The sequence below is a fragment of the Conger conger genome, chromosome 12 (assembly GCF_963514075.1).
Source record: "Conger conger chromosome 12, fConCon1.1, whole genome shotgun sequence".
Lineage (NCBI taxonomy): Eukaryota > Metazoa > Chordata > Actinopteri > Anguilliformes > Congridae > Conger > Conger conger.
Window position 1 is genome coordinate 30,798,714 of NC_083771.1, and position 25,000 is coordinate 30,823,713.

The window sequence follows — 25,000 nt, forward strand, 5'->3', positions numbered from 1 at the left end:
TAGTTCCAAGGTCCATAAAATCTACTGAATACATATGAATGGTAAATAAATGCTCACCGCTTGTAAATGGACAACTTTAGGAATTGTTGGAAAGAAAGGGTCAAAGAAATTTTAGCAATAAGCTGCCTGCACTCAATGTACCTCATCCACCCACCAGCATCCGTTTTGAACCAGGGAGTACCACATATTTTAGGGGAATTTCATACCTCTCATTCACCCATTCACATTTACACCAACGGCGATTGGCTGCAATGCAAGGCACCAACAAGCTCATCAGGAGCAAGCGGGGGTCAGCCATCTTGCTCAGGGAAACTTCAACACACCCAGGGCGGGATTGAACTGACAACCCTCCGACTGCTCTAACCACCTGAGCCAATGTCGCCCCGGGGTCAGTCCTGACTGGTGGCTGGGATTCACTGGTGATTTTTTTTTTGGTGTGTGGGAGGAAATGGTGATTGGTAGGTGCATAAATGCTGATTGGTTCTTTCTGAATGCTAATTGATGGAAAGGTCCGGAATGAGGATAGCAGGTGGTGGGTGGGCTTAATTAAAAAAACATTTGATTGATGTCTAATTATTTTGTGAAAGGCAATTTCATTCAAGGTTAGTTGTCCTGTTTGTTTTCCAATATGAGCATAGCACTATAATCAATTCACAGTCTATGTATATCACCCACAAGAAATATTATCCAATCCTCAATGCAGAAAACCAACTGTCTCCAAATAGGCGAAACAGAATGAAGCGAAAGAGAATGCTCAGGAAGAAGGGATTTCATGTTGACAACCTCAATACAGTTTTCAAAATGAAAATCACTTTACGACACCCAAGGTTACGAAGAAGAGGAAATATAATTGAAGTCCAGGAAAGGTCGAGCAAGCGATGACAACTAAATCGGATAAAAAGAGGGAGGATAAAGGAAGGAGCTAAATTTGTAGAAGAAAAGAATAGGATTAAAACAACATCCTCACCATGTACTGAACAGTAGAGCTCGACTTCCTTTTCTGGGGTGGATGGGAGGAGTGGCAGTACGGCAGGATGGAGGGAGGGATGGATGGATGGATGGATGGAGGGATGGTGGAGAGGGAGAAAGAATGACAAAAGAGATGAACGACAATCAAGGTGAAACTGTATATCTAACATGTCTTTGCCGGAATTTAAAACTATATATATTTTAGTATATTTCGGGTTGTAAAAAAAAAAGTATGACTGGCCCTTCAGAGTAAAATCAACTCAACAGAGTACTCAACATACGGTCCCCATACGGACACATAAAGTATGTACTCTGTCTGTTAGAAAGGAATTAACACATTTTACTGAGTAGAACTTTCTAGCATGCTCGAAGACAGGAAATGGAGATAAAGCTGAAGATAAAGAAGATAAAGAAGTCTAAAGAAAAAGGGAACCCAGAGGAATGGAGAAGGCGGAAGATGGCAGAAGAAAGGAGGAAGAAGAATCTGAAGCTCAGTGAGTGAAGAGAGGTCATGTTGATCTGATGAACCCTGAGGGGCCCCAGGCTGGGGGGGCAGGGCTGGGCCCAGAGCGGGCTGAGGAGCTACAGCAGCACAGGAATGGTGATGTGGCCAGCGCCATCTTCCCTTGCTGGTGGAGCTACACCCATAGGTGTTCCGTTGTGAAATGCTTAAAATGTGAGGATTTTAACCAACAGGGTGTGGGTGTGGGGGTACAATGGGGGCTCGACTCCAGGACATGACTGGACCTGATTGACGACATCATTGTCGTTGTCAGACCTCCTTTACCACAATTGCAATGCAAGGCCCCATCCTCTCTGACCAATGGGGACTGGTAACAGAGGAAGGGAATGAAGGGGAGTCATGACAAGAGAGATTAAATCAGAGCTATTGCTTTTGTACCATCTCACCACAGCTGTATGTTAGCAGCACAAAAGGTGAAGTATCAAAATGAGCTGTAGGTGGCAAGCTAAAAGTGTTTGGCGATGTACCTCCATGTTCCGGAATCACATCCTGACCGTGACTGTGCTGGCTATGAGCGTGAATGTGCTGACTATGAGCGTGACTGTGCTGGCTATGAGCCTAACTGTGCTGGCTATGACCATGACTGTGCTGGCTATGACCGTGACTGTGGTGGCTATGAGCGTGGCAGTGCTGGCTATGACTGTGACTGTGGTGGCTATGAGCCTGACTGCACTGGCTATGACTGTTACTGTGGTGGCTATGAGTGTGGCAGTGCTGGCTATGACTGTGCCTCTGCTGGCTATGACTGTGCCTGTGGTGGCTATGAGCCTGACTGCACTGGCTATGACTGTGCCTGTGGTGGCTATGAGCCTGACTGCACTGGCTATGAGCGTGACCTGTTGGCCATGGCGGGGAGTTCCCTGGGACTGATGCACAAGCCAGCAATAGCACCGCGAGGTATGGGGAGCTTCAGTGGACGGGGTCTGTCTAACAACATGAGACTGACAGTTCATGCCAGCTGCCTGTACCGGCTGTGAGCCGAGTGTCATCCAGCACACTGACGCTGCTCGGCTGAGGGGACCGCAAGATGACCGGAAGCAACAGCCAGTGCGTGTGCCTCAGAAGACGCCTTTATATGTCCTTTAGCCTAGCAGAGAGCCTCTATGGGGCCAAACTGTTTTCATTGTGTTCTTAGCGACTCCAAACATTGCCCAGTGAAATTCAGTGAAACAATACAGCTGCAAATCAAAGGGAATGGGTTGAATTTTACAGCTTTGTCTGAATTCTTATTCTCTGAAGATCAGGTGTTGATGGGGCGGCCTGTAGCGTAATGGTTAAGGTACACGACTGGGACCCGCAAGGTTGGTGGTTCGATCCGTGGTGTAGCCACCGTAAGATCCGCACAGCGTTGAGCAGGGCCCTTAACCCTGCGTTGCTCCGGGGAGGATTGTCTCCTGCTTAGTTGAATCAACTGTACGTCGCTCTGGATAAGACCGTCTGCCCAATGCCATTAATGTAAATGTAAATGTAATGATGGATCCGATCCGCATTGTTTTCAACGTGCAAGTTTTAAATGCCTTTATGGATAGCAACTGTGTAAGAGGCAGTAATTATGGTTTCTTGTAATTAAGAGTCGCCAAGCAACAAATTGCTAGAACGCTTACACTCTGTTCCTTACTCAAAACGGAAGAATGGTAAATGGAAAGGTTAATGGCTTCAAATTCTGCTGCTCTACAAAGAAGTAACAGAGAAAAAAGGGCTCATTGTCATTTCAACCCTTCTTGTGATTCAGCAGTGCTAAATGATCAGTGAGAAATCCAAACTCAGGAGGTGTTGATTTATTGTGTACAGCATTATATACAAAATAGAAAAAATAACTCAATGCAGATAACAGAATTATGTAAAATGAAGAAATGAATGCCGTAGAACACTGAAAAACATGTAAAGCAGTGACTGTGTTTTGGGAGTTAAAGCAGTGCTGAAATAATTGTTCCAGGTGAACTTTACTGTGCCATTCTTTAAGAGGAGGGCGAGAGCGAGAGGGGTTGGTGGGGGGAGGTGGCATATGATGGAATGGAGAGAAAAGAAAGGAAAAGGCCCTAAAATGTCAGAATCCAGGTACGAGGCGAGCCTGTTGCTAGGCGATGAGCGAGTCACAGTGTATGTGGCTATTTCTGTATCAGGGCTTCCAGGGTTCACATTCATAGCTATTCCTGGAGCAGGAGGCATATTCCCTGCTGAACGAGTCTTAACCCCCACTGCCACTATCACACACACACATACACACACATACACACAGTACACACACACAAATACATACACAGTAAATACACACACACACAGTACAGACACACACGCGCACACAGTACATACACATGCACATACACACACACAGTACATACACACACACACACACACACACACACTGAACCGAGTCTTAACCCCCACTGCCACTATCACACACACACACACACACACACACACACACACACACACACAGTACATACACACACACACATACAACACACATACACAACACAGGTACACACACATACAGTACATATACATACACACATACACTGAACTGAGTCTTACTGCCACTATTTCACACATCACACAGTGAGCACTTTACAAGGTATTCATTATACATATTTTTTAGACTTATTGGTCTTCTGCTGCTGTAGCCTATCCACTAAGAGGTTTGATGTGTGTTCAGTGATGCTCTTCTGCACACCACTGTTGTAACGTGCAAAAATAATATAAGCTAATACACACATTGCACACACACACACACACACACCCACACACACAAAAACACAATATTAACACAGAACACACTCATACCCACACTGTAGGGACGTGAGATTTGTTACGTCACTGAAATAAAGGAAGGCAGAGAAGTGTGGATGGAGATGGCAATGGTGTGATTCTGTGAGGGATGTACAGATGACACCACATGGCAACAGACAGAGAGAAAGAAAAGGCCTTTCCAGCTAAGAGAACGCGAGAAGGGAGAGGGAAATGACAGAACAACAGCCAAGAAGATGGAAAAGTAAAATAAAAAAAACTGAGGGGGTGGACAGCTTTTCAGAGAAAGAAGAAGAGGGGCGGGGGGGGCCAGTGATCCTGCTCGGGTCCTGTCAGTCTCTATACTACCCATATATTTATCAAAATCCACAATAATATGTTCTATGATAATCCAACTCTAATAAGATTATATTAGAGTTATTGGAGTCCGATAGTGATTAAATATATTTGGTTTGACAGTGAACACTCACTGTCTCTTCCAAGGAACTAGACCACAGAAATGGGGTATAGTGTGAGTGAAAACACAGACAGCCCAGTGAACGTGACCGAGCAGTTCCTATATCAGAGATACTCGCACATTTGTAGAAGGAAAAAATCTACCAAAGATTGTTAATCCGTCAGCAGGAAACATTGCTTCAGTAAAATCATTACACTACATTTCCCAAACATCGCCCTACTGGCCAATTACAGCATCTACGGATTCCCACTCTACGGTTCATTTACATCTGGAGCCAACCGTGGCTAACGTGCAACATGGTCAAACTCTTTGCAGCTACCAACATTGCTTACACAGACTTCCCTACTATGACTAGCCATGTGACAGCATCCACGTGGGCCATACTGATACATTGGAACAGTATAACCATTCGTCACTATTACTTGCCAATGAACAAACGGAATGAAGAACCAAATCGGATGATTTTTATTGGTCGACAACTGGTGGCCAATGCCGGAGTGCTCCTGATGGCTATTTGAGTTGCCAACAAGCAAACTGTACGCTGGCCCACTCATGGGAATTACGTAAATTCAAAACTGGGCCAAGTGGGGCACGTGTGTTGGGACACAGCAGAAAAATTCCCTTATGTTGCTTTTCTGTGTGGCCGCTTTGGTGTTACGTTAACGTAGTGAATGCTTGGAGTTCGTATCCGCATGTCTCACTGGAAGGACATTCGGAGACATTGAGGCAGCTTGCCCTAGAGTTGGATGTGCTGATGATTAAACTGCTGTATGACGAGGAAGCCACTTTAATGCGTGGAGTGATGAGGGCGCAGGTCACAGACAGACACAAAATGGCTTCCGTCTGAACAGGAGTCACTGCTGAGTCATGGCCAGCTGTCCGCAAGCATGGCAGAGAGGGAGGGAGAGGAAGGGAGGCAGCAGAGGAGGAAGAGATGAACTGAGTGTGAGGGACAGAGGTTGAGAGCGAGGAAAAGAGATTCCACTGAGGGACAGAGGAAGAGAAGGAGACATGGAGGGATAGGGATGAAGACAAAACGAGGGAGAGGGAGAAAAGGAGAAGGGGGCAGGGAAATCTAGATCGTTTCTGGCACAGTACAGGGCATAATTTTATTATATTGTCCGTAGTGTGTGTGTGTGTGTGTGAGCATGTTCTTTTTTACTATGGAGAGCTGTTGCATCGAGGCAAATGCTTTACAGCTGTGAAAAAATGACCAATGGCTAAAAAATAATGCATGCTAAAACAACAAGTTCTTTTTTGTGTGTAAATGCAGCACAGTGAACAATTATGTAACAAGTGGGGGGGGGGGGGTGTAGGAGGGAGAGGGGGCCTGATTAATCATCGAGGCACAATGCACAAGACATTTGAGTAAGAGGATTATTTTCTGGAATATAGCGCTCAACACCTAATGAGTTCTACATCCAGCAGCAAAAGCCTTGGACACCCTTGCAGCAGGAAATATGCACAGACCTTTCAGAAATTGAGAAATGAACATTTCTCATATAAACGCACGGGGAGGACTGAAGTCACAGCTGGTCTAGAACAGTCTAAGGGCCTTTGCTTCCATATTGAGGTCTTATACGGATCAATTAGCAAAGGAGAAAAGTGTCAGCCAGAAAATTACTAGCATTACTTCCAAGTGTTTCTTCCTCATGTCATTGCCAAAGTTACTAGCTTTAGTTCTTTGTGTCACTTCAAAGTGTTATTAAGAAATTACGAATGTTAGTTCCTAGTGTGACTTCCTAGTGCTATTGAGAATGTTTCAAGGATTCATTCTCGTGGCCTGCTGAAAGTTACAACTGTATGTCCTTTGACACTGAGGGCTCAATTTTGATGGTCCAAATTCATGCCGCAAAAATGGTCAAAATAGACTGTGTTACCTTTACACTTTCGGCAGTGTTTATTTCAAATCTGTGTAGCTTCAATTTCTGCTCGGGAGTCTTGTCGACGGACTGTACAGTCAGCAAAACTCCCAACTCTATTAATGACATGTTTTGACAGTATGGTGAAATGTTGAGCCAGCTATTCCCTTTCAAAAATTTGTGGGAGAAATTGTCCCTGGTCTGAACCACGTACTAACACAACTGAACTGGTCCTACAGCCTGAAAGGACATGGAATGAGTAAGAGGCTGAAATGCTTTTGGTGGGTCTAGTGGCTGAGCACTGTGCCAGTGCCCAGTGCAGCAGCAGTGGCAGGAAGCCTGGCCACTCCTGTGGAATACATGTTTCGGAAAGGCAACCCACAAAGATAGAAAAGCACAAGATTCTGGCACGAGAACAACAAACCTAACATAACATATTGTTGTTTGTAACAGTGGGCCAGCAGACCTATCATTGGTCTGTCTGAAGACTGTGGACTGCTGGGAAGGGACCCAGCCGACACTCTGGCAGGAGAGTGTGGTCTCTGAATGTTGAGGGCATTTGTGAGCTAAGAGTTGACGTTTTTAACTCTAACCCACAAGGACACTGCTCAAATGTTGCACCCTGACTAGACCTCAAGTCTTAGTGCTATCAGGATTCTCCTGATACACACTCATGCGCCATTATACTCATGTCTCAAACACACACACACACACACACATACACACTGAAGAAACATACAACGGGCACACCACAGGTATACTGAACCCCAGAAAGAACAAGAACCACCTACAGAGCTGCTTCTGAATACAGAACGTTACGCACAGCTGTAAGTCACACGCCGAAAAAACATGCAAACATGTCAGAGAGCGAGACCTGGTCAACACACAACAGACACTGTCGTGGCTGCATTAAGCTGTAAGCCAGACGGACAGGAAAGAAAGCACAGAGAAAAGAGAGAAGCACTAGGTGTTTAGAGGAAGGACTGGAGAGGGGCTCCTCTTACCTTGACATCGGCCTTCTTGTTCAGCATACTCTTGGCTGCTGTAAGAGGAGAGAAAGAGAAAGAGAAAGAGAAAGAGAGAGTCATGCAAAATCTAATTAAAAATCAAAGGGGGGGATAAAAAAACAGAAAACTCAAGGAGGAGAAACATCACCCAGCTTAAACATTGGGGGGCATGACACACTGCGGTAACCGCCAGGGGGTACAACACACACAAACACCCCTTACCTCCGGTTCTCACACCCAGTCCCAGTAAAGCCTGCTGAAAACCTCCAGTGTTGTTAGAAAACAAATCACAGCAAGGGGAAACCTACCAGGAGTTTACACACTTTTTAAAGCGTTCTTTTGGGTGCTAAAGTTAAATGGTGTAATTATGGTAACACCCCTGACTAGTGTAATCAGGCACTGATTACCACCAAGACACTCTGGACAGCATGCTTACACACACACCAACACACATACACACACAAACACACTTCTGTGCATAAAATACAGACCCTGGAGTAGGGAGGGTCTGCCCCTGCTCCTGTAACTGGCAACTACAGCACCTGGACAGCCCCAGCAGTCCAGAACAATCCAGAACAGACAGCTCCGCAACTGGCACGATTGCTCAATCATTAGGAACCAGCCAGCACCAATCACCGCCATCGAATCAGCCGGCGTGTGATCAGGAGGCCGCAGTCGCGCACAAGAAGGGCCCACGTTAAGACTCCACCGCTGTGCATGCAGAGGAGAGAAATCTCTGGCACAGCTGAACTGTGGCTCACCCCCCTATGCTGCCAATCACCTCCTCTGCTGCCAGACATACACACCTGTGTGCCCACAAACACACACATACACACACACACACAGTACAAGTACACGTACGCAAGCGTGTACGCTCTCCCTCCCTCTCGCACACACATACACACACACACATACAGGACACAAAGGGGTACTCATCCGTGACAGCTCACACTTGCCCCAGGTCTCGGAGGACAGACAGTGAAGCTCAATCGTGCCCTCTCCAGTGTCAGAGCCTTAATGAAGTGGGAACTGAGGGAAGACGCCAAGGGTCAGTGAAGAGGAGACGGGGGCCTGCAGTCCCACGAAGACCCCGCCCGCGTCAGGGAGTCAGCAGCATCAGCTGCCCTTTCTACGGCCTGCTCAGAACAGCGTTCCCTCAGCTGCACCCGTTCACCGGCCCCGCCTAACCCTGCCCACTCCCTTCATAATGTGACAGGCTAGCGACAGGCTAGCGAGCGCATGGAGAACAGAGCTCACGATGACTCATGGCGCATTAGACACAGAGTTAGCGGGTTACGTAAAGAGCCCCCCGCCCGCCCGCCCGCCCGCCTGCCATCACGGCTCCAGCCCACATGTGCGCCGCGGCTTCTCTGCGTCTTTAGGGGGAACATCGAGGAGCAGCCAGCACAGGACGCTCAGGCCCTGAGGACGATCAAAACCTGATATGAGACTAGAACTTCTGCTGAAAACTCGGTCTGCGTCAGTCTGATTGGCAGAAATACAGAAATAGATAACTTTTTAGCCTTCTTTAAAAACTGGTATCGCAAAGATGAACTCTTTTCTGAAATCTTTTTTTCTATGATGAAACATTTATCAGAAACTGAGCTGTGGATGTGTCTGGGGGTGGGGGACAGGGGGATATTAAAGGTGCTCCAAAGGTGAGGTAACTATCACAGTGCGAAAAGCGAGTGGGTGCATTTTGTGAAGTGAACTTTTGACCTATCAGTGTACAAAGTACATATCTAATGGAGGGCTTCAAAACATAAACACCCAAAAAAATTCAACTTCTGCTTTGAAGTGTTAACACAGCATTACAGTCTGCAGAGCTTGCATTACACGACGGCCATATAGCTATAGCCGCGGCAGCCTGCATTTCAGCCTTATTGTCCTTTTTAAAAATAAAGAGGAGGAAGGAGGCAGAGTCAGTGAGCATGACCTCTGACCCATGACTGTAAAATCCCTCCAGCTCTAAGGAACATTGAGAATAACATTGGTGTCAAGTTTCAGGAGAATGCTCCATGCACTCAAGAGACTAGAAACATCATTATTCTGTGAAGGCAGTATGGAAAGAGACCCAAAAAGGCTTTTCATCATTGGACATACCAATGGACCAAAACAGATTGCATTGTACAAAACAGAACAACTGGAATTGCTTATAAAATACAGAGACGTTGAATTACTCAAGGTCCAAAATTATTTGATCTTTTCTAAAACAATGAGGATAATGTGGGTAATCGACATGACAAAACTCTTGTCACTTACAAACTAGATAAGAACTGAAAAGCCCCTCAGACAAATTAGGAGCCAATCAGAACAGTGAAAGGCCTATCACAATAGCGAAGAGCCAATTGGATCTTTGGAATGGCTACTGCATCACAGTAGTGAAGAGCGATAGAATCAGCACACTGTAGAGCCAAACACAAATGCAAAGACAAATCTGTAAGGGAACACTAAACCAATCTGTATAGTCACAGTGGATCTTCCCAGAAGCTTGTACAATAACTTAATTTTAGTGCAATTTATATATATAATATATATCGTGGGATGAATTTGTTTCTATGGAAATGTCAAAGATGCAGTGGCAAGGTTGTGTTCTCCTGTAACACAGACCTTGACAGAAGTCCTCCTTACCTTGCCACACATTTTAGAAGCAAGAAAAAAGGTAATAAAAAAGTTAAAAGAGAGTGGGAGAGAGAAGAATTGACCAGTTTACCTGGATGGTCCAGGATTCACATCACAGAATACATGGAGGAGGATAGGGGGTTCAAATGTGCAACATTTATGTACAGTATACACCCTGGACTCGTAGACATGCAACTGTGCTCAGGGCCGCTAATTATGAAATTACAAATCAACAAGTGAATGTGTGGATTAATCAGCCAAACAGTACCTATAAATTGTGTCAAAAAGTATTTTTTTCTGACCTTCCTGTGAAATAAAAACACATTTATGTGGCAAACATTATTTGAGTATTTGCTGTCATATGAGACTGACATCTGACATACCTACCTAGCTTTATCCACAACTAATATCTCAGGAATCCCAGTCAAAATCTCTGCCCTGATTTATACAGCATCTTTTGTAACAGGCCTTAAAAGGTTGTTAAAAGATGTTCTGTTCTTTTATGATGGGCTGTAAGCAAGCCTGCTCTGGTCTGTACCTACGTGGAGCAGACCCTGGGACTCTCAGTTTATCCATTAATTTGATGGCTCTTTACATGTGTTAAGTCAGGTTATTACTAATTTCACAAAAGCCGCAAACGTATATTGTTCCATGTATTGTCTTATTATGCTTACTGCATTATTATACAGCACTGTGAATCTAGGGCCTGAAAAGCACTATACAACAAACGTAATTATTGAAAACGATTTTGGGCTACGATACATTCTGTAAGTAAGTTTTTCTTGTTTTGATAACTTTTAATATTAAAGTTTAATGTTGACAAGTTGTCAATCAAGTCTGCACTTCCTGCTCCAGCTGTCCTCCAGAGAATGACTGCACTTTAATCTCCGGTCTTTATGCTTGTGTCTGCACGGTAAATCTCCCTGGATGAGAGCGTCTGCTAAATGGCAGTAATGTAATTTATACTGAAACATTACACGGCTCCACTCAGGAACAAAGGTAATGTTAGAGCCAAAAAACCCAAACAGTACACGGCCCCGCTCGGGAAGAAGCGTAAACACAAAAAAATTATCATCGCTAAATTCAAATGCGAAAGCCCTTGGAGCATTTACGAGGAAGCATTAGCAGCAACAGATTGCCTAACATTTAGCGGGAAGGCGAGCGTCAGTTAGTGCTTTTGAGTCGAGCGTTTTGTTTGGCGCTTAGCCACTGGGTCAGATTGGCTGTGAGAGAGAGAGAGAGCCAGCCGTCCCCGCACTGAGCTCACAGGGGGAGGGGTACCGAGTGACCCAGAACGGCCTGCTATCCAGCCACCCCTGCAGTCAACCTATGCAGGGAGGGCACCGAGTCGCCGGAACAGCCAGGCGGAAGTGGCCCTGATATGAATATTTGACTGATGAAATAACAAGCTGTCTATGCAAGAAGGGAGAAGCAATGAAGAGAGCCAGAAGAGGCTCCTAACTTTTGACGATGTAGATCTCTGCAGACTTCCCGCTCCCTGCACATGAGTCACGCTGGCTGGCTGCCGCTTTCTGCAGAGTGCCTGTCAGCACCGCTTCGCCGTTTCGTGGTGAAACTCAACAGATTCCCAGCTGTAATCAGCCAGCGAAGCTCTTCCCGCATTCGCTCCACCGCGACCACCCCGCTTTTTTAAATACTTGTTCTCTCCGCATTGGAGTGCCTATGTATATGCACCAGCACACATTGTCGCAACCTCCGCAATTGATTTGGGGGAGCTGAGACGAGCAGGTGCTCTCCTGCGAAGCGCGCTGATGGATGTGTTTTTTATCGCACCGCAGTCATGAGACGGTGGAAGCAGTTCCACATGCGACCCGCAGGCACCTGATCGACCAGCAGAGTGACTCCGAAAACAAACTGTGCACAGTCCAGACTTTCGAATAGACCGTGCATTAACAGGATGCACCACCCAGCACCCCCGTGAATTTTACAATCAAGGAGTGCACATTGACTAAGAACCCCCTGACCTTGCAAATACTCTGAATACAACAGCTTAGATGTCCGTCATGCACCCCATTTTGATTCCCCATTCCACCAACCACCCCCGCCCCCGCCTTTCACAGAACATGCACCAGGCCAGTGCCACATGCAGCATTCAGCAAACCAATGGGCAGGCAATACCATTCTTTAAACCGTGGGGGGAAGAGGGGGGTTCTCACACTTATTACAGGCCGACAAGGATAGAGAGAGAGCAAAAAGGCAGACGGGGAAAAAGAGGAGAGAGGAGGTAATAAGAACAGAGAAGGAGGAGAGAAGCGGAGAACAGGCAGTCTCAGGGGTGCAGAAAGCTGGCAGTCAGCACTGGGAGCGAGTGAGAGAGATGGGTGACGGAGGAGATAAGTGAAGGGGGGATTTGGGGAGTCCAGCCCCGCGAGGAGATAAGTGAAGGGGGGATTTGGGGAGTCCAGCGTGCTGCGGGGAGGAAACCAGTCAGAGGCCGCCGCATGCTCAGCGCTCCATGCTGTGTGGAGGAGGAGAGGAAGAAGGGAGAGGAGGAGAGGAGGAGGAGAGGGCGCCCCTCTGGTGCGGTGTGGCTACCTTGTTCCACCAGCCCCGCGGTCGAGCCGGCGGCGGCGGCTGCTGCCGCGGCAACCGAGGACGGAGCGGTGGACTGCCGGCCCACTGTCCCCAACAACAACAACAACAACATCCCAGAGAGAGATGGAGAGAGGGAAAGAGAGAGAAAGAGAGAGGGAAAGAGACATAGGGAGAGAGAGAGATGGAGAGAGGGGGAGAGAGACAGAAAGAGAGAGGGCAGGAGACATAGGGAGAGAGAGAGATGGAGAGAGGGCAGGAGAGAGACATAGAGAGAGAGGGAAAGAGAACGAGCAGAGAGTGACAAGTGGAGAGAAGGAGAGGGGGAAAGAAAGAGAGAGGGAAAGAGAACGAGTGGAGAGAGACAGATGGAGAGACGGAGAGGGGGAAGAAAGAGAAGGAAAGAGAACGAGCAGAGAGAGAGAAACAGATGGAGAGAGGGAGAGGGGGAAAGAAAGAGGGAAAGAGAACGACCAGAGAGAGAAACAGATGGAGAGAGGGAGAGGGGGAAAGATATTTAGAGTATGATTGTAAAAGAGAGAAAGAGAAGGAGAGGGGAAGAGAAAAGAAGCATCTGTTAGTCGGGAAAAGAACAGAAAAAGGAAACATGGCCGCTGAAATGCAGGGGATTTTATTTCAGCGAAAGACAGGAAAACCAGAACACTTTCAGCCCAAAATACTCCTTTTTCTGCAGTCTCACTGCATCATTTGTTCTTCAACTTTCGACTCAAAAAGAAAAGGTTTATTCAGCCACTTCCTCTGGCAAAGGCCAATGCCTCTCATTGGCTCCTTCCGTCTTCAAACCGAACATAAAAAGAATACATCATGCTGAATAAGGTCACAAATTGGTGTCAGATGCAGCAATTTGTCCCAACGTCCGTTCATTTTAAACTCCCACAATTCCAGAGCTGGCATCCTTCAGGTGCCAAAAAGTCAGAGCGGGGTGAAGGAACATAATGTGGACCCCTACAACCCTGCCCCCCTGCCTTGCTGTTCACACTGGAACAGGAGATAATTAGCGAAAGGAAGGAGAGAGGGAGAAACACTGAGAGGGGAAGAGAGGACCCCTGTGATAGTAGATGTGTGATGCCCTGACATGCTGCTCCACCTGCTCCCTGAGAGACGTCACCCCGCCCCCTCTTCTGCTCAGCGCGGACGCACAGTCAATGCCGCCCACCGACCGGCTGTCTGTGTATGTGTGTGTGTGTGTGTGTGTGTGTGCACTGTACGTGTGTGTGTGTGTGTGTGTGCACTGTATGTGTGTGTGCACACTGTACGTGTGTGTGTGTGCACTGTGCGTGTGTGTGTGTGTGTGTGTGTGTGCACTGTATGTGTGCGTGTGCACACTGTGCGTGTGTGTGTGTGTGCGCACTGTACGTGTGCGTGTGTGTGTGTGTGTGTGTGTGCACTGTATGCGTGCGTGTGCACACTGTGCGTGTGTGTGTGTGTGTGCACTGTATGTGTGTGTGCACACTGTACGTGTGTGTGTGTGTGTGCACTGTGCGTGTGTGTGTGTGTGTGTGTGTGTGTGCACTGTATGCGTGCGTGTGCACACTGTGCGTGTGTGTGTGTGTGTGTGCACTGTACGTGTGTGTGCACACTGTACATGTGTGCACACTGTACGTGTGTGTGTGCACTGTGTGTGTGTGTGTGTGTGTGTGTGCACTGTACGTGTGTGTGTGTGTGCACTGTGCGTGTGTGTGTGTGTGTGTGTGTGCACTGTATGTGTGTGTGCACACTGTACATGTGTGCACACTGTACGTGTGTGTGTGTGCACTGTGTGTGTGTGTGTGTGTGTGCACTGTACGTGTGTGTGCACACTGTACATGTGTGCACACTGTACGTGTGTGTGTGTGTGCACTGTGGTACCTGCTATCATATACATTCTGGTGCACTATAATATGCACTAAAATACACATACTGCAAATCTGGCTTTATCTAACAGCTACACACACTCATTACAGGTGGTGACATTGGCTCAGGCGGTAAGAGCAGTCATCTGGCAGTCGGAGGTGTCCCTAACCCCCAAATGCCGCTGACGAGGTGTTTGGTGCCTTGCAGCCAATCACCGTTGGTGAGTGAGTGTGTGTATTAATGGGTGAATGAGAAGCACCAACTGAACAGCACTTTGGATAAAGGCGCTATATAAATGCCAACCTTCAGATGAGAGTGTTGCTAGTGAATACACTCCTGATCGATCTACATGATGTACCCCCTTCAACACCTCTGTCCCAAATCTCTCACTGCTTGGACACACTGCTCCAACTCTCTCTTTCCTTGAGATTCCTCACAGGCTGTTTACAACCAAACAGATGATTAAGTCTGTATTCTTATCAGGTTCTGACTCCATTGTTGCCATTCTTGACGACCAAAGTACTGGTTCAGACAGAACATCCATAGCTAGCAATTAGCGACATAGAGGTAATCGTGACCTTCTGCTACCGAGCTAAACCTTACAGAACAAAGAACTGTGGCAACCATAATAAACCTGGAGCTGAACATCTGGTTAGCATGCACAGTTTCTGTGGGAGGCACCTCTGCTCTCCCAGACGTGGGCACCATTGCTTGTGCTACAGCACTACAGCGCTGAAGCCGTGCGAGTGGTTAATTATTCAGTGGGCGTCGTCAATCGGAGGGTGAATGACAGCTTCAATTCTTCACATCTTGCATAACCTGCCCCTCGAGACCTTTCCTCACACACGCGCAGAAATCTGTCTGATTTTATGGAAGCAGAACAGCGGAATGCGCTTGGCTCCCCACCCGAAGGGTTGCGGGTTCAAGTCCCGGTCAGATGGAACGTCGCGGACATTCCCTGCCAGGCTCAGCAGTTCAAATGGATAAATCCAGCAACCAACAGCAGGGGGGATTGGGAGAGAAGGTTCAGTAAAACAGGGATCCTCTACTGTGGTTCTGGAGAGTCGCAATGTCTGCTACCTTACTGCTTTCACCTTTCCAAGAAACCAGATAAGCCCAGTTAACAGTTTCATCAACTGCATTAATTGAGTAAAACCAAAACCAGCCCAGCCCACCTTGCAGCTCTCCAGGACCGAGTCTGCAGAGCTCTTCCCTGAAAGCAGGGTAATCCCAAACTGAGAGAACGGTGTCTAAATCAATCTGGGTTTGTGTCACGGTTCTATTACGTCATATAAGGTATTTGATTGGCAGGTCACGCACAAGCAACCGAAGAAAGAAAAAGATGCATCCAATGGCAGGGCCTGTCTATGCAGGCCGATGTGTGGGTTTCAGGGAAGGAAAGAACTTACCAGAGAAATTCCGCGACACCAGCATGGTGGTGAGGATGGCTCCCTGCGGAAAGGTAGAGAGACAGAGAGAAAGACGAATAAAAAAGAACCCAATTAGAATTAGGCTCTGAACAGCGAGTGAAAGCACTGTATCCGCTCTATCACAGTATCTCACTGGGAGAAGCAGGGATACTAGACTCTGTCCCTGGAGGTCAGGAGGGCTGCTGGTTTTCATTATTTCCCCCGAATCAGGCACTGATTTAGACGCCAGGTGAGTTAAATTTCGGCAATCGGTGGCATTAATCACTCCTTTAACTATCAGGTAGAAAGTAAAAGCAGCAGTACTACGGGCTGGGAGAATTGAGCATCAACGATCCCAGATAAACTCACAGCTAATAACGCAGTCAAAACAGGTTGGCTTAAAGGGCTTAGTTTTTTAATGAGAATAAAATCACTCTAAATGACTAAACCAGGGTCAAAGCATCAGTCCCGAGGGGACCACTACATCTGCTGGTTTCCAGTGCATTTTAGGGGTGTGAATCACAGGTGTGTGATTCATTGAGTCCACATATATACGTCATTGAGTGCACATACATTTTCTCAAGGCCTAAAATGGTTGCTGATCAAAAGCAGACCACCAAATCCCACAGACACAGTAGCCTTCCACGACCGTCACCTGGTTGAAATGATGCTTTGGTGAATCATATTACATACTGTATTTCAGCAAGAACATGAATTTAAACTAAGACAACATATTCATAAAGGTTTACAATAGTGTTACATTTTATTGCTCTTTTTGAAATTATCTTAAAAAAATGACTCCCTGGTGTGATTACAGAAGTGAAGTAACTGGTTTTGGCATTTTTGGATGAGGATGCGGTCACTGCTTGGGATGAGAGAGGGGTCAGAGAGCTGAACGGGCGCACTGGCAAACCTTCAGCTTCCTCCTGGCGTTGAATTTCTTCAGGCACTCCACTGTCTCCTGTCTGTGCATCATGGAGGCCACCGTGGACCGTTGCTGTGGGAGAGAAAGAGAGACCTCACATGTGTATGTGTGTGTGCATATGTCTGTGCCTGTGTATGAGCATATGTGTGTGTATGCGTGTGTATGTGCTTATGTGTGTGTGTGTGTGTGTGTGTGTGTATGGGTGTGTATGTGTGTCCATTTGTATGTGCGTGTGTATGTGCATATGTTTGTGTATGAGTGTCCATTTGTATGTGCATATGTATGTGCGTGTGTATGTGCATATGTTTGTGTATGTGTGTATGTATGTGTGTGTGCATGTGTGAGTGTGTGTGTGTGTGTGCATATCTGAGTATGTCCGTGTGTGTGTGTGTTTTGAGTGTGGGTGCGTGTTTTGGGAGGGTTGCAGCAGTGCCAGGGTCTCTCCCCAGCTGGAGGTCTGGGAGGGGACACTCACGCAGACCCATGGGTGTTTGAGAGCCTCCTGGGCAGTGATCCTCTTGGCGGGGTTAATGGTCAGCATCTGGTTGATGAGGTTCTTAGCTTCAGGAGTGACTGTGTCCCACTCAGGGGAGGGGAACTGCAGGAGAACCAAGCCGGGCGAGGGTCAGGGAATGAGAAAAAACACACACACATTCATATGTGCGCACACAGACACGCATTCACATGTACACACACACACACACACACACACACACACACACACTCATTCACATGTGCACACACACACACACACACACACACACTCACGTGCAGTGACACATACCTGCACATGCACACTCACACACACCTGCACACGAACAAGACACATAGCGAAACTATAAACACTGGGAGCTGATTCATAGGTTCAGTGGTCTGGCCCACATAAAATACGAGGGACTGATGTCTTGATTACTCGCTTTCAAATGAGCTCATGAGGAGATAGCGAGCCAGTCAGTTCAGCATTGTTGGAAGTCTTGGACTACACCAATTCATCTCTTACAAAATGTGCTGAGCAAACACTCTCACCATATGATGTAGTTACATTAGACGGGCTCTTTTTTTCAAAAAGGAATAAATCTTACTCAAGATTTAAGTAATGAAGATAAAAGTACAGAGTGCAACCGGGAGAAAGAAGAAAAACGGAGACAGACTGGGAGACCGAGAGAGAGGTATTCGCTTTCTCCACATTTCTCCTGTTTTTTTAACGAAAACAATCAAAATGCATTTGTAAATGCAATATTCTGTTTTTAATATGAAGTTGTCACAAGGCTGAGAATGCAGAGGGATTTAAAAAATCTTAACATAACATAATGTAATGGTGATGAACAGGCCATTCAACCCAGTAATGTAGGCGTTTTCATACCCCTAAGTGTACCTCCTGCCTAGTTTGCCTAAAAGCTAAATAACATTTAGCACCGTATCAAGCTTGGTCTTGAAAACCCCAGTGTTTCTGTCTCCCCTTGTCCTGGCAAGCTATTCCACTCAGTGACCACTCACCGTATGAAAAAATACTTCCTAATATCTGTACAAACTTTCTCCTTTGCTAATTTCCTATTCTCATTCTGCTAACCAGACTCACCCTGAAGATTTGCTTATAATTCAATTTGTTAATCCGTTTAATTAATTTAAAAGCTTCAATCAAATCCCCCAGAGGAGCTTTTTACTAAGCTTTTAAATTAAGCATCTTAAGCCATGGATCTTTTATACATGGAATCAATCCGGTTGCCCTTCTCTGAACCTTTTCCAGCACCTCTATATCTTTCTTATAGTGCGGTTCCCAGATCTGCACACAGTACTCCAAGTCTGGTCTAACAAGAGTACTGAATAAGGTGAGTATAACTACCGTAGACTTATACACAATACTCTTGGATATGTATCCTAGCATCCTGTTGGCCTTTTTACTGCTACCACACATTGACAAGAACCTGAGAAATGAGGAAGAGCAGTGGCCCCAGCACCAAACCCTGTAGGACTCCACTTCGCACAACACCCTGCTTAGATAAGGTCCCTCCTACTAATACTCCTTGGGTTCTAGCCCGTAGAAAGTTCCAAACCCTCTCTGAAATGGGTCCTGTAATTTCTCATTTTGATAATGAGTTTGTCATGCAGTACCTCATCAAATGCCTTTTGGAAATCTAAATATACAATATCATAAGCCCTGCTAAAATTGAAACTCTTGGTAGCTTCTTTAAAAATGCCAAATGTTTTGACATTATTTGAATTAGAACAGAGTAAAGATAGAGAAAGAGAGAGAGGGAGAGAGAGAGGGAGAGAGGGAGAGGGAGAGAGAGGGAGAGAGAGAGGGAGAGAGGGAGAGGGAGAGAGAGGGAGAGAGAGGGAGACAGAATGACCCAGATAGAGATAGAGGGAGGGCGACTCACGTCGTAGGCTCCCGCTTTGATCTGCTGGTACAGTTTGTGCTGGTCTTCATCCCAGAAAGGAGGGTAACCCACCAGCAGAATGTACAGGATCACACCTGGGACAGGAGGAAGGACAATACCCTCACCAAAATGCTCTTGATGATCATACTGTGTGTGTGCGTGTGTGTGAGTGTATGAGAGAGAGAGAGAGTATATGTGTGAGAGTGTGGACTCACCACAGGCCCAGATGTCCACCGGCTTCCCGTAGGCCTCCTTCCTCAGCACCTCAGGGGAAAGGTACCCCGGTGTCCCAGCAAAACCTGTCACACAGCAGCACAAACACACCTCAGCTAACAGCACAGACACAGACACACCTCAGCTAACAGCACAGACACAGACACACCTCAGCTAAGAGCACAAACACACCTCAGCTATCAGCAGACACACTGCCACAGTTTTAACTGCATTGATGTCTCTTGTGCCTGCAATATCTACCTGACAATATGTACTACACAATGTCTATAACCTTGGCTGTGAAAGACTGCAACCATGTATTGTGTGTGTATATTACACCCAATTTGTGTTATACTTTGATTAACTGAGAATGCTACACAGTGGTCTGTGAGGGTTATATTTCTTTCTGCAATGACACAATTAAAGATTAATTTAGCCATTTTTGTGTTTTAACAAAACAATCGATAAAAGGGCTAAAATGATATGAAAACGGATTAGCGCATTCTGGGTTTTGAGTGCATTAGGGGTTGTGAGCGTAATGCTCTTTGTTTATTCAGCCTCTTTGGGGCTGGTCTAAATATGGCTTGGCTGGGGCCGTCTATTTTGGTAGAGCAGATCCTGATGTGCACTGTCACCCGTGCACACACCCTTGGACAGCCTGGGTGTGTGTGTGTGTGTGTGTGTGTGTGGGTGCTGGGAAACGGAAACAGCGCTAGGAGAAGCGGTCACGGCCAGGAAGGACCCAGCAGGTGGTGAGCTGTGACAGGCTGCTCAGATGTTATTGTGGGGGGAGGTGGCGAGACGGGGGGGTGGGGGGGGGAGTGCCGGGTGGCCCGGTGTTTTCATGATCACGAGCGGAACACGGTGAGCCCTGGCCAAGCGGACATTACGTACCGAACCAGGCCTGCTGATCCCCCTGCACCTCGATGGCCAGCCCGAAGTCGGCCAGCTTGACGGCAGCGTTCTTACACTTACTGGCCAGGAGCAGGTTCTCTGGCTGTGGAGGGGAGGGGGGGGGGGGGGGGGGGGGTCATGCCAAGGTTAGCATTTCCCACTTTAAGACACAAACACACACTGACTCACACGCAACATTCATACATATAGGGGCACACAGGTGCTCAGACACTGACACACACACACACAGACACACACAGACACAGCACACACACAGCACACACACACGCACGCGTGCACACACACACACACACACAGGCACACATACTGTACACATACACACAGATAAATGCACACATTGCCACAAACAGACACACAGACACAAACAGGTACAAGAAAACTGCAACATAATTGTGGCCATAAGCACCCACTATGCACATAATGAACGCACAGTGCATCTGCCCCTGTCCTGTTCTTGCCTGCTTTCTTATCTGATCTATGTTTGCACTGTGAAATAATGGCAAATCATAACACAGCCTCACACTCCTGGTCAAGTGAGCATCCAGCACTGCATTAAGGCCGGACTAAAAACACCTGGAAGGGTCTCTGCTTCTGCTGCACAACCTGAAAAGCTGTCCCACGCAGTGACAACTTTGTGTTCTGTCCCGTGGGCTTGGGTTCAGGCTCACAGACTGGTTCTCTGTTCTCTGTTCTCTTGTGAGGGGGTGAGGGGACTGTTCTCTCGTGCTGTGTGTGAGGCGGGGGGGGTGAGGGGACTGTTCTCTCGTGCTGTGTGAGGGGGGTGTGTGAGGGTGAGGGGGCTGTTCTCTCATGCTGTGTAAGGGGGGTGTGTGTGTGAGGGGGCTGTTCTCTCGTGCTGTGTGGGGGGGGGTGTGTGTGAGGGTGAGGGGGCTGTTCTCTCATGCTGTGTGAGGGGGGTGTGTGTGTGAGGGGGCTGTTCTCTCGTGCTGTGTGTGAGGCGGGGGGGGGTGAGGGTGAGGGGGCTGTTCTCTCATGCTGTGTGAGGGGGGTGTGTGTGTGAGGGGGCTGTTCTCTCGTGCTGTGTGGGGGGGGGGTGTGTGTGAGGGTGAGGGGGCTGTTTTCTCGTGCTGTGTGAGGGGGGGTGTGTGTGAGGGTGAGGGGACTGTTCTCTCATGCTGTGTGGGGGGGGTGAGGGGGGGTGTGTGTGTGAGGGTGAGGGGGCTGTTCTCTCATGCTGTGTGGGGGGGGTGAGGGGGGGTGTGGGTGTGAGGGTGAGGGGGCTGTTCTCTCGTGCTGTGTTCGTGCGGGTGTGCAAGCTGTCGTGGATTGGGGAAGCTCATTAATCTCTGTCAGCGGCAAACCCCTTTAAAAGTGTTTTCCTCACTGCAGCGATCCCCTCCCCCCCCTCCGCCGAGCGCCTGACTCAGACCTGAGCATGAGCGCACCTGCAGAGGGGAGGCAGGTAGCGCACCTGATCACTCCCAATGTGCCTGCCCTGTCTGCATTGCAGATGCTGCCCCCGCCACCCTCCCTCTCCTTCCGTTTCTCTTTCCAGCTTTCATCCCCCATTCTCTCCCTCTCTCTCTCCATCTCTTCCTACCTCTGCCTCTCTTCATCTCTATCCCTCTTACTCTCCATAGACTTTCTCTCCCCCTCCCTCCCCCTTTCTCCCTCCTTCTACCTCTGCCTCTCTCTCTTCATCCTCCCCCGCTCTCTTTTATTACCTCTCTCTATCTCTCCCCCACCCTCCACCTCACCCTCTTTGCCACCCCACCTCTCTCTCTCTTTCTCTCTCTCTTGCACATGCACACACACACACACTTTCCTCTCTGAAAGGGTAAGTATAACCCTTCTCCTGAAACAACCGTTTTTGAGAGAACATTCTGGTGTCTGGAGCAGATCCAGGGCTTCTGAAATACTGTAGTGACAAATAAGGCTTTATGTATTATGAAAAACTGGGAAAATGTTCAGCCATTACATATTTACAACCGTATGAAAGTAAAAATTAAGCCCAACATCTAAATAACTGTTCTCTGTAAAAACCTTTCGGCAGGTCTTACAGTCGGGATGGCTTACGGGAGAGGATTATTTGGGGACGGAGCTGCCTATTACACCTGCAGAGCTAACGTACTTTCTTATTTCAGTGTTTAAAGCGGTTTTCAGTGTCAGGGGAAATTCAGCTGTTCACAGGAGACTTGATACAGGGTCACATGAAAACCACAGACAGGAAAATCCTGCCACTTCTCTACTTTCTGTTGGCTTTCTTTTGGGTTCAATTAATTGCTGTGACACACACACACACACACACACAGGCAGGATGCTCATACACATGGAAACAGAAACACACATGTGCATACACGCACAGGTGCAGGCGCACATGTACATACATACATACATACATACATACATACATACGTCTCATAAGCACAAGAATACTCAGAAACACTCCTCCAATCAACTGTCCGCCAATGAACACTGAGTAATACTCTCCTCCAATCAACTGGCAGCCTAGAACAACGAGAAACACTCTCCTCCAATCAACTGGCAGCCCAAAACACTGAGGAACCCTTTCCGTTCATCAGCAGACAACCCGGAACAATGAGAAACACTCTCTGCCAATCAGCGACAAGCCTGGAACACTGTTGAATGCAGCCTGCCTTAAATCGCTGGAACACTCCGATCCAATCACTCTCGCATGCTGATACAGGCTCTCACCCAATCAGCAGACAGTTTGGTACACTGACGGGACACTTCCCCTTCTCGCTCAGTCAGTCGTCACAACAGAACGCTGAGGAAGAGCGTCCGCTGGCACCGTGGTACACCGAGGGACGCCCTCCCACCGTCCAATGCACCACTCGCTTATTTCTTTCAGCCGTAACTCAACACAACATTTGTCAAGACAGCAATTCAATCAGTACACAATCTACACAATCCACACAGTGTTCACAGGCAAACCTATTTATACTGACATACTGCATTGAGCATTCAGACAAACACATATACACACAAGTGCACTCATACGTAAACAAATGGATGCAAACGTTTCCAGCCCACACACACACACACACATACATACGCACACATACATTCACATACACACACTTCCGAACCTACAGATGAACACTCAATCCACCTGTCACTCACCTTCAGGTCTCGGTGCACCACCCCCATTTGGTGGCAGTGAAGCACCGCCTCCAGGATCTGCTGGATGCAATGACTGCATGCAAACAGCGGGGGGAGGGGCGGCGTGTTAGTGTCAGCAGCGCTACAGTCTCATGCACAGGCCAGGGCGGGGCGGGGGTGGGGGGGAATCAGGTCAGAAACTCCCTCCTGCCTATTCACTATTCACCTCCTAAACACCTCCAATCCATTCTCACACACACACACACACACACACACACACACGGGTCCCCATCTTAGCCTACAAAAAAACCCATTATCACCCATTATCCTCCGTCTTCAGGCAGGTAAGGATCAGCGCGGAGGAGAACATCTTAGTCCTTAAATTACTGAGTGGTTTCCAAAGTACCCATGATTCCAACGACTCCCTGAGCGGTTTAGAAAAGGGCTCCTCCAGATCTGTGAGTCGCTCTCAGCGCAGGACTCTCTACAGTAAGAGAGTCAGACGCGGGCCCTGCGTGCCCTCGGAGGCCACGGCCTTTTGCCCTTCCCGTTCAGTTCATTCAGGCCTCGAAAATATGGATTCTGAAGCCTTCAGCCAATCAGCAGCTTTAATGAAGCACTTAAGTGCTGAAGCACACCGAAAAGCAGCGGATGCCACGGCAACGAGGACTGGGGCCTGACAGCGCTGCCTCACACAGAACACCTTCGCAGAAGCGGTCGAGTTAGTAATGGAGAACGTCTTTAAGCGAGTCAAATCTCTTGACCGCACAAGTGGGATGAGCCCAAAGATGGTTTTTGAAATACATAACATGCCTTTATGAAATCCTTAACGGGTAAGAGCTGCGTGTTTTAGGGGGGTGGGAGTGACCCGGCTCTGTGGGCTAAGGAGAGACTGAGCTTGGGGCTTCAGTCAGAGTGGCAGGTTTTAATCCTCACGGTGAGGCATCACGTTAAAGAGCATGTGAAGCTCTGGGGAATATGAGTCATCAAAATCTGAAATTCACCTGTATTTGCTCGAAAAATAAACTAGAACTACGGTGCTGCCATCTTCGAACAAGCTGGGCAGTGATATCACAAGGTTGGTTTGTCTTGGCTGATTAAGCTATCCCTATACCTGACTGCTGACTTTCAATGAGCTCAACAATGAATTGTGAGGAAAAAACTGAACAGAGAACCTGGGATGTATTGCCCCAGGATGTGCAAATTGGTATGACTGAACATAGCACGGCTCTTTCAAAACTTGGGAGAGAACACCGTTGCAAATTCAGGAACCATTTTGTCAGATTCAGTCAGTAGCCTTTAGCTGGAAAAAAAACATTCAGAGTGTTAATTTAAACTGAACGAATAACTGAATACACAACTAAACGCCTGCAATCTTACCAGACCTGACCCATTTTGAAACCACAGTGCTATCAGCTGTCACAAACCCATTATGCCACAGGTGAGGTAATTGCGGGTGTGTGTGTTTGGCAAGGGGG

At 47.5% G+C, this 25,000-nt stretch overlaps 1 protein-coding gene across 10 annotated transcripts in view; it reads right to left on the reverse strand.

The window, feature by feature from the left end:
• The window catches only part of LOC133142122 (calcium/calmodulin-dependent protein kinase type II subunit beta), a 67,465-nt gene that overhangs the window by 20,823 nt on the left and 21,642 nt on the right, over positions 1-25,000 (reverse strand). For 4 of the 10 annotated variants that reach the window (XM_061263122.1, XM_061263117.1, XM_061263120.1 and 1 more), the window contains exons 7-14: positions 20,418-20,520; positions 19,526-19,609; positions 19,311-19,405; positions 17,405-17,527; positions 16,918-17,001; positions 16,005-16,047; positions 12,745-12,828; positions 7,564-7,601 (exon numbers count right to left, since the gene is read on the reverse strand). In XM_061263122.1, the coding sequence (XP_061119106.1) occupies positions 7,564-7,601; positions 12,745-12,828; positions 16,005-16,047; positions 16,918-17,001; positions 17,405-17,527; positions 19,311-19,405; positions 19,526-19,609; positions 20,418-20,520 (654 nt within the window). Of the gene's footprint in view, positions 1-967; positions 1,001-7,563; positions 7,602-12,744; positions 12,829-16,004; positions 16,048-16,917; positions 17,002-17,404; positions 17,528-19,310; positions 19,610-20,417; positions 20,521-23,543; positions 23,617-25,000 lie in introns of all 10 variants that reach the window. The other 6 variants (XM_061263125.1, XM_061263115.1, XM_061263124.1 and 3 more) reach the window with 4 other exon arrangements.